The sequence below is a fragment of the Colletotrichum godetiae genome, assembly GCF_030913485.1.
Source record: "Colletotrichum godetiae strain CBS 193.32 chromosome Unknown BDP55scaffold_10, whole genome shotgun sequence".
Classification (NCBI taxonomy): Eukaryota; Fungi; Ascomycota; class Sordariomycetes; order Glomerellales; family Glomerellaceae; genus Colletotrichum; species Colletotrichum godetiae.
This window is the reverse complement of record NW_026851258.1, coordinates 387670-397085: the sequence shown is the minus strand read 5'-3', so window position 1 is coordinate 397085 and position 9416 is coordinate 387670. Positions and strand designations below refer to the sequence as shown.

The 9416-nt window shown below is 53.0% G+C and overlaps 5 protein-coding genes across 5 annotated transcripts; 3 read left to right on the top strand and 2 right to left on the bottom strand.

The window, feature by feature from the left end:
• Window positions 1–196: 196 nt before the first annotated feature.
• Window positions 197–1568, top strand: BDP55DRAFT_692034 (methyltransferase domain-containing protein; the record flags this gene model as incomplete). Its single annotated transcript, XM_060577063.1, has 6 exons — window positions 197–320; window positions 446–483; window positions 543–580; window positions 681–818; window positions 966–1409; window positions 1514–1568. 6 exons carry the CDS (start codon window positions 197–199, stop codon window positions 1566–1568), a joined length of 837 nt encoding a protein of 278 aa, XP_060432489.1.
• Window positions 1569–2678: 1110 nt separating this feature from the next.
• Window positions 2679–3772, bottom strand: BDP55DRAFT_692032 (Maf1 regulator-domain-containing protein; the record flags this gene model as incomplete). The annotated part of the gene is made up of 2 exons (XM_060577062.1): window positions 2679–3695; window positions 3767–3772. The coding sequence occupies 2 exons, from the start codon at window positions 3770–3772 to the stop codon at window positions 2679–2681; spliced, it is 1023 nt and encodes a 340-aa protein (XP_060432488.1).
• Window positions 3773–5727: 1955 nt separating this feature from the next.
• On the bottom strand, window positions 5728–6498 carry BDP55DRAFT_692031 (clathrin adaptor complex small chain; the record flags this gene model as incomplete). Its single annotated transcript, XM_060577061.1, has 5 exons — window positions 5728–5757; window positions 5871–6145; window positions 6208–6325; window positions 6391–6424; window positions 6488–6498. 5 exons carry the CDS (start codon window positions 6496–6498, stop codon window positions 5728–5730), a joined length of 468 nt encoding a protein of 155 aa, XP_060432487.1.
• A 795-nt stretch (window positions 6499–7293) lies between these two features.
• BDP55DRAFT_30111 (uncharacterized protein) lies at window positions 7294–8079 on the top strand. Its single transcript, XM_060566625.1, has one exon. It carries the CDS (start codon window positions 7391–7393, stop codon window positions 8039–8041), a length of 651 nt encoding a protein of 216 aa, XP_060432486.1. The 5' UTR covers window positions 7294–7390; the 3' UTR covers window positions 8042–8079.
• Window positions 8080–8186: 107 nt separating this feature from the next.
• BDP55DRAFT_726173 (glutamate-cysteine ligase modifier subunit) lies at window positions 8187–9274 on the top strand (the record flags this gene model as incomplete). Its single annotated transcript, XM_060579109.1, has 2 exons — window positions 8187–8212; window positions 8296–9274. The coding sequence occupies 2 exons, from the start codon at window positions 8187–8189 to the stop codon at window positions 9272–9274; spliced, it is 1005 nt and encodes a 334-aa protein (XP_060432485.1).
• Between the last annotated feature and the right edge of the window lie 142 nt (window positions 9275–9416).

Here is a 9416-nt window from a genome sequence, read left to right as displayed (position 1 = left end):
GACCGGGATGTCAGTAGCTCTTTTACCTTTCTCTCTCTCTCTCTCACTTTAATCGTCTACGCCTCTCTTCTAACAGGAATGGAAATTAGCGTATAAGTTCCCCAATGATGAGGTATGAATAGAGCTCCCCTCTAAACGATGAAAGGAGACAATGAGTTAGCTAATCAGATCGTGATGTACGACGGAAAAGTCCGAGATGGATAGACTCGATTTGGCTCACGCAATGATGGTTAAGGCGATTGGGAGCAGGTTATATAATGCGCCGCTGAAGAAGGAGAAGGTGCAGAGGATTCTTGATATTGGAACGGGCACGGGATTGTGTATGTGACGCCCTGCTCATCTGTCTTTCTTCTTCTTTTACGGGTTAGACTTGCTTTCTCGGGCTTGCCTCTGGTAGGTTTTGTTTATTGGGAATCTTCTCGCTGACTTTTGGATATGTATGCAGGGGCTGTGGAGATGGGCGACGTCTTCGAGAACGCAGAGGTAAAGTGGCTTCTCTCTTCTCAGGATATCTCTTACTTGACTACTAACGAGGAGACCAGGTTCTTGGTATTGATCTGAGCCCCATTCAGCCGGAATGGTGTGTGCCTCCCTACCCTCCCATCCTCTAAGTCCATTTCGACCTTAAGACTCATGATCAGAGGGGAGGTATCTTTGACTAACACGAGAGATTAAACAAGGGTTCCTCCCAACGTCAAATTCGAAATCGACGACGTCGAAAGCCCGTGGGTCCACCACAGGAAATACGACTTCATCATGTGCCGGTACATGGTCGCTTCCATCAAAGACTGGCCGGGTCTGATCAAGAACATTTACGAGTACGTTATTCGTCGATTTCCCCTCCTCCTGCCTATCACACCAGGACATCACCTCCTTGTCCATATCGTGATGGGTAAAAAAAAAAAGGGGGGGGGGGGGGAAAGCAGGTTGACCAACTAAACTGACACCAAAAAAACAAAAAATAGCCACCTAACCCCAGGAGGCTGGGTCGAATTCCAAGACGTCACCACAAAATTCTACTCAGACGACGACACCTTTTCCCAATCCTCCGCCACAGCCCGCTGGATGGACGGCTTCAGCCGCGCCTGCAAGGGCATGGGCCGCGACACCGACGTCGCCCCCCATCTCGCCTCCCTCCTCGTCGCCTCGGGCGGCGGCTGCTTCCCCTCGGACGCAGTCCACGCCCGCCGCATCAAGGCGCCGCTGGGCCCCTGGGCCAAAGACCAGTTCCACAAGGACCTGGGCATGATGAATCTGATTCTGACGATTGACGGCCTCGAAGCACTCTCGTTGAAATTGTTTTCCGAGTTGTTGGGGCGGACGCAGGAGGAGATTCTGGTGGAGACTGCGGCGGTGAGGAAGGAGTTGAAGACTGGTGCCTTTGGGGCGTTTCATGCCATGTTTGATATGTGAGTTTTCCTCGTCTCTTTCCTCTCCTATTCAGCACCTGTTTCTTTCCTATTCTGCCCCTTTGGAGGGGTTGGAAATATTGTTGCTAATATGGTCTTTATAGTTACAATGTGTATGCGCAGAAGCCGCTGGAGACGGAAGATGCTCCTACTCCGTGATCCTGGCATCATCTTCGGAATCCTGTATGCTTAGATGAAGAGCCACGATCGTTTCCAGCAGTACAGTGAATATCTGTTGTCATCCTCCCAAGAGAGGAATCTCTAAAGGAATCTTCGTTCGGTACAAGGGGCGGAGAGTTGAACTGCGAGGGCTTATCACACTACGTATAATGTTGTCAATCGAGGATCCTTCTTTTGTGTCCAGAAATCTAGGGACTGGAGATATCTATACTCATGCTCGTTGGGTCAATAAGCACATACACCACATCGAGGAAGGAAACGCGAGGCAGAGAATGTAGCTAAGAAGGAGTTCCAGTCAAAATATGTTGGTACTCATCCAGAGACTTGAGGTTACGAGCTTTACTCATTTCATCATTGCGTACTACGACTGCGTATTCATCGCGAGGTAGACTACGGTAAACCAGAACAATCGCAAAACATTCCCTTTGGCATGTGCCCCTCGGAACCCAACTCCAACAACAGTCCTTGTCGCTAAACATGTCGCTGCCATACGACCGTCGCTGGAACGTCACGAACCCAAGAAACTCCTAATTTGACCCATTTGTCATCCGCGGCCGCTCCATTTGAATCCTGTTTGCCATCCAGGACCGATAACCGCATGCACCAAGTTACCCTAAACCCCTCCGTTTGGTACTATTTCCTAGCCAGCGCCACCTGGCGAGAAAGCATGAGGGTATCGCCGCCACCATTCGAGACCGTAGGAAAGAAGCGCAAAAAAAAACAAAAAAACATGCAAAACTAGTCGCCAGCGTACAAGTCCGAGGACAAGGAAAAGCACAAAGAAGAAAGTACGAGAAATAAGCTGCAAAGTAGTCAATGAAAATAAAGTAAAAGTAAACTCATTGAATCTGGGCCGTTGAAGAGTGCCCATGTTACGAAGCAATCGTGACAACTCCACACTCGAGGAGTTGTCGTGACTCAGCGGTTGTGTGGAGCCGATAAGTGGTGTTGAATCAGTGACCCCATTTCGTCATAATGGCTCTGATAGCATCAGCTGATAAACTCAGAGAAACGAGAGACCCATCCGCTCTCACGGCGATGAAACGGGGTAGCGAGGAGAGGTCATGCGCCAGTGTGGAGTGGCCCTCTTTAGATCTCCATGTGGGCCACGACTTCCTCACTCATCCGCCGTACCGGGCTCTTCCGGTCAGACAGGCTCTCGTCGTCGTCCTCTTCGTCGTAATAGAAGCGCTCCTCAGTGTAGTCGTCATCAGAGAACGGGACCAAATCGCCATCGGCACCCCGATTCCAGAGGAAGCCGTCGCTTTGTTCTTCGTCATCTTCGTACGGTGCCACGACCTCGGCGTCGCGGTCACCCAGCCAGTATTTAGCGCGCTTGTTGCCGGCAAGTGCATCGAACTGGGTACTCCGCGTCCGCTTAACGGAACCCGGAAGCGCCGGTTGCAGACGCGGTGATTGTGACGATACGACCGGAACGACGCGGACATAGAGGTAGGCAACTCGCTTCAAGGCGCGGTTGAAGAAGAAGTAGTGAGCAGCCCAGATTGCAGACTCATCTTCCTCAAAAGGGTCGACGTCCGGATTATAGCTGAAGACGGTGCATTCGTTAAGGCGCATCTCCTTATCAATTTTGGACCAGCACTGTGGGCCCCACACCGGCTTGGTCTCCGAAGACGTGGCCTGCTCAACCGGTCGTGCCTCAACATGCGGTCTGACATTCTGCAAAATTGAGTCGAGGTTTCCCATCACTCTGCGCAGATTTCTTTCCTTCTTGAAGTCGCCTGGCCTGAGAACGTGCGAGAAATCGTAGTGTTGATGACTCGCGTTCAATGTCGCAATCAGATAAGCAAATGTCCGGCGACTTGCGAGTTCTGATAAGGGGCCAAACGCGCTCGAGTGTGAGAACATTTGCATGTTGGGAGATGTCGCCAGCATGGCTTCGCGATCTGGCGGTGACAGGCTTGCGCCCAACTTGAGGAGCGCAGCATGTTGTGAACTTAGGTCTTTGTCGATGTTCTTGTAAAGCTTCTTGTCGGAGCCTGTGGATTTGGTCGTGTATAGGTCGCATCCGCCTGTAACGTTGCAATCCGGTGTGTTGAAGTTAAGAGCGCCAGTAACGGCATCGAAATCTTGCAGTGGGAGATACTGCGACGTGGGTTAGCAGGTGTCGTGAGCTGCTGCAAAGTAGCATGCCTGCTGCAGCAAGTTATGCGCACCTTCATCTTGGATGGTTGAGGTTCGGCCCGAGTGACCGAGGTGAAAGGAATGTTGGTTAGGATATGTTCTGTATTGGCGCGCGATAGGTGTGCAAACCACAAGCGCTTCAGCTGTTGATCTGGCGATGCAGGGAGCTTATCGGCGGTATCGCGCCGCAATCAGGTTGTTGTGATGGAGCCGTTGAATTCCGGAGGTTAACGTGACTGAATGATGTCACAGGAGTTGGAAGTCGCGCCGAATCGGAATAGGGGGATGGCTGCGGGTATCGGAATGGCGGTGACTCGGAGTCGAGGGTATGGTGAAGTAAAAGCGAGGTCGACACGATAAAACGTACGTCAAGTGTCGCAGTGAATGATGGATGGATTGGTGTGAAGACTGTTGTCTGTGTATCGATGGAAGCCGGAGCCTGCCTGCTTTAGATAAGGCAAGGAAGGAGCGACTCGACCCTGTAGATCAGTTCGGTTCTGATGGATGAACGGAGACTAGACGCGTTGCGCCTAGTAGGTGATCTGGTCGACAGACATTACTAGAAGACGGATGTTGTAGAGAGGTGTATATGTTGGAAGTTGGTCAATGTCAGGAGGGTGGTCGAAGCAGAGGGGTAAAAAGGGAAGGGATGGGGTGACGAAGGACGGGAGTTTAAGACGACCTGACGAAGCAAAGCGGGAGTGAGCGGGAAGGGAGCTGACACCCGGTGCTGTCGCAGCAGCTCTCGGCAGGTGCGAGGACTCGCCGGTGTGAGAGCCTGAGAGGTGACGCCTTGCTGGGTGTGGTGTGTGGTGGTCTGTCTGCCTGCGTGGTCCGTGGTGTGCTGGCCGCTGTTGCTGCTATTGCTGGTACTGCTGCTGCTTTGCTGGGTCCTGGCTCACGTCTCCGTCGTTCCCCGTACCCGCTGACAAGGCCCCCCGCCCCGGTGCAGCAGCAGGGTGAATGGATAGCTGCCGTGAGGTAAGGCAATGTTAGGTGGTGGGCCAGTTCCAAGATAGGAACAGATAGTGGGTGGAGCCAACGGGGGGAGTCTGTGACAAAGCATATCTCGCTCTGTTCCAGCATGTCTGCTATGCTGGTGCAGTGGTGCTGGACTGCCGCATCGCATTGTGACCGCCTGCTTCGTTCTTGACACCGGATTCGCGGGTGTGGGGGAGACACCAGCTGGGAAGTCGGGGTCCAGTCCCTGTCTGTTCCCTGCTCGTTGGGGGGAGGGCCCCTTTGCGGCCTTCGGAAACCCACCTAGTAACTCTGTCCAATCCGCCGTATACAGAGGAGCGGGGCGCAGCCGGTAATATCCAAGCGAATCAAAGGGCGTCAAGAGGCCACGAGCGGCTACTCCAAAGCTCGTCTCGCAGTATGACTTCATACTGTCTCTGCCGTAGTCCAAGGGGACTGACTTTTGGTTGCGTACCAGGAATGCTCGTCTATTTGTCAATTGTTACGTGTTTTCCGTGGAGTGCAGCGGTTGTCCATTGTCGTTGTCCGTCTTGGCCCCGTGCCCGGCTCATGCGTCGTTTCTGGGAGGGCAACTCAAGATGGACAAACGTTGTGGATTCAACCAAGCAACAAGCACCGCTATCTCATGTTCTTCTCTTGATGTAGTAGAGGGCGGTTCTCCGCCCTCAAAGATCTATGCACACAAAGGGCCACCCGGGGGTCATTCCCGTCCATAACAGCATCGGCGAATCGTTCCTTCATAGTCGCGTATCGGCCTTCGATTCCCAGCCTGCCGTGTATCCGAAAGCCGTAACGGGTCGTCAAAGAATGCCAACTTGTTTGAGGGACGATGTGATCTCTTCCGTTTCCTGCATACGCGGCAGAGCGCCCATTAGCCAACAGACTCATCAATGGCATGCCCTCCTTTGCGGCTCGTGCAACACTTGTATAGATGTCGTAGACTGGCTTCGAGGCTCGACCGATCCCGGGCTTCGTGTCTCAATCTAGCAGATAGGTACACATTGAAGGAGGGTTACATGATCTTTGTAACCTCGTCCTCGACCTGATGGGGAGTAGGAAAATCGTCAGCTCAAGACTTCGCCAATGGCGCAGCTGCAGTTCGTCGTCTTGAAGGCAGGGAAACAATTAAAACAGTAAAGCATCAACTGAACGTACCTCCATGTCCTCGAGCGAATCCTGCTGAGATATACACCGCAGCACGTTCTTTTTACTGCTTTCTTGCAGTTCTCCCGCTAATAATAGCTCGTCCAATATGTAGTAGGCTTTCGTGAAAGAGAAGATGATATCTAGCTCGCAGACGTTGCCGTAGTACTTGTCCATCTGCTCGACGTAGCGGTGGATGATCTCGAGTGTAATCAGTTCGTTGTCCTCTGAAGCCGCTCCTGCGATAAAGAATAGCGACGCATATCTGCGGTAAACGATCTTGGAATCTGGCGGCAAGTAGTCAGTGAGTGTTGATGGGCCAAGCGGCTGGGTTTCGAAGGCGACTGACCCTTGTATTCGAGGAAGTTGCACATGCGTGTTCTACGGGCGAGGACCAGCTGGGAAACGTCCTTGACGATCTTGGCCTTTTCTTTGGGCGACAGGGTGGTGAACCATTTTGCAAGGCGCTGCAGAGGGACCGTGATCAGTAAAGGGTTGCTCGGGGGAAATTTGGGCAGCGATGGGTGCATACCACTTTACCCTGGCGTGAAAGGAGGATGAGGTATCTAGATTGAATTAGTCGCCTCGCCTTGATGCATTATCAGATACGGCCGAGGGGTACAACATACTGGATAGCCATGATGATGCCTTCACATCACCACCACAAGGTGGACAGGGAATGAGATGGAGAGTCGATTGACAGGAGTGTTGTGGATCTTAAGTTGACGTCGTGGAAAGTGTTCGCTGCTGTGGTGGTCGGCCAAACCAGACCGAGGACTGGATTTCGGTTGGCGACGAAATGCGATCTGTTGCGTGTGACGATACCCCTTGGTCACGTCAGGCTGACAGGCGCAAGGTGTCGAGTTTGGTGGCAGGCGTACGGTGTACCTTGAGCTTGAGGCTGCGGTATCCTCAGGCAATCAATGCCCACCAGGATAAGGCACTAGGTAAGGTAGATAAGGTAAGGTACCTGGCGGGAGACACCTGGTGACGGCGGGCTTGGAAAGCTTGAGGTGATGCCCCGGTGCAAAGGATCTAGGGAGCTATCCGCTTATATAATCCAGTCTCCAAGCGCCGTGAGCCAAACTTTACGGTGGAAGGACCGCTGTAAAAGCTCCGTCAACTAGGTACCTAGGCTCGATACCTTACTTTATCCCAATGTCTCGTCCGGATTGGCCAAGGAACCTTTAGCAGACAATTGTCCATAGGTACGTGTACGCCACCTGACATACGGAACAAAGCCCGCTCTTTCACTGTTACTGGCTTTGTGCGACTCGAGATCGAAGCCTTTGAATGCAGGTGATGGTATGGTGATGGGATTGAATGGGAAACGAGACATTGGATGAGCGATTCATGCCGACAACGGCGTCTCATAGGCCGCCCATGCTGCGGTCCTGCGGAAGGTGCAGACAAATTGCTGACGCGAAGGCCAAAACCCCCACCAAGTGCCATTGACCTGCTCCTCGGAGTTGCGCTCCTGCCGAATTTGCGGCGGGAGGAGGGGTGGATGGCGGGATGTGGTCGGTGCCCGGATGGAAGCTGCGAGGCAAGAAACGCCGTTGCCGCAGAATGGAAAGATGAATGATTTCTGCGGATACTTGGATACCTGGATACATGACTACTCGAACGACTCGATTCAGTCGGCACACCGAGACGGACTTGGATGGAAATTTCTCTTTCATCTCCGATTCGTTATTCAAATAAGGGCCATTCCGGTCCTCCACACGTCTCCCGCAACCTTTCTCCTGCACCGTCTGTTTATTCCATGGGATCCAGAATCACAATTCCGCGGATACCTCCAAAACAAACACCATCGCCCATCCACATCCACCCGACCGCCCCATCCCAGAAGTGTCTCGCGCGTCCTTCTAGAACCCCTCCCTGGCCGCCTACTACCGCCTGTCGTTGCATACGCTGCATATCACGACTTCCCCTCGTACCACAACTGCAGATACAGACCACTCTGTCTTATAAGCCCTTTATCTCCGATTTTGGGGGTCTCGACACACAAGCCGACATCCGCCTGCCGTGCGCCAGCGATTAATAATTACCCCGTCTCACCTTTGAACCCGAGCGGACCGTACCTTTCCTTATCGGCCCCTCGACCTAGTTTACGCAGATTCCGATTGTTAATCACCCCTCCAAAGTCTAAAAATCGACAGGCACGAAAAAAAAGTTGCTGAAGAAGACCTGGAAGCCATCACCTTTACATTGCGCAATCAGGACCCTTGACGTCGCAATCTTTCCTCGACTACCAGCTCATTGCATCCGATCTTCAGCTACAAAATTGCAATATTCTAGTTTTCTATAACCATCATCACCGTCGCCATGACGAAACTCATTCTCTCCACTGGGTTTGTCACACCTCTCAACATTTCCCACAATAGAATCGTTATTTGCGCCATGATGCTGATTGGCGATCCTCCGCTGCATGCAGAAACATTGTCTCGGGCGGCCCCTCCATAATCCGTAAACCGGGTGCCTACAGATCGAACCTTGAACTCACCAACTCGCTGCGAAGCAACTTCCTCGCCGCCCAGCAGGACTACTCGCCTTACGAAGAGTCCTCGCCCATCGATGACGACGACGACGACGAACACGTGAATGGAAACGGCTTAAACGGCTTAAACGGCCACTCCAATGGCTTCTCTCACAACTCAAACGGCCGCCGGCCTCGCATCGACATTTGGACTGCCCGCGAGGACGATGCGCTCTACATTCCGCGGATAGACTGGTCCTACTCCGGACTGCAAGAAGAGCCCGACAACTACGACGTTACCGTGAAGCTGTTTTTCCTCCCCAATGCCCTTCCACAAGACCGGGCTCAGTACGTGCAGGATGCCTTGAGCCTCGTGCGAAAGGAGCTGGGGGTCACGACAATTGATCTTCTTATCGCGTCCTTCCCGGGCATGTCATTTGAGGGCGACTGCGAGTGGGAAGCCGACAAGCGCAACGCATCCCAGGGCAACATTGACGAGGAGGCCGCGACGTGGACGCTCCTTGAAGATCTGTACAAGCGCGGGGAGGTCAAGGCTCTCGGCATCTCCGAGTTCGGCACTGAGAAGCTGGCTAAGTTTATCAAAAAGGTCAGCGTCCGGCCGGCCGTCGACCAGATTAATATCAAGGATTGCTGCAGCGTCCCCCCCACGCTGGTCAAGCTGGCCAAGACGGAGGGTGTCGAATTGCTCGTTCACACCGACTGCACCGACATCCTGCCCAGAGGCACCCTCCGTGAACTCCTCGGCCACGGGCTACAGGGCGCTGGCGTCCTCGCCGACCCTGCCGAGGATCAGGACGGTCTGGAAGGCGACCTCACACCTGAGTGGGTAGTCAAGTACACTGCCTTTGTCAAAGATCGGGGTGTCATTGAGAACAAGGGATACTTTGCCGGCGCAGAGCTGGTCGAGACCTTTTAGTAGACGTTGTCTACGATGCTTTTGGACACATGATTTTTTTTTGATACCATGGCTGAACAATACGGCCTATAGATATACACTGCATAGCGTTTCTGATGTCTGGCGATCCAGGGTCTCTTTGACGGATTATACGAAGCCCCCT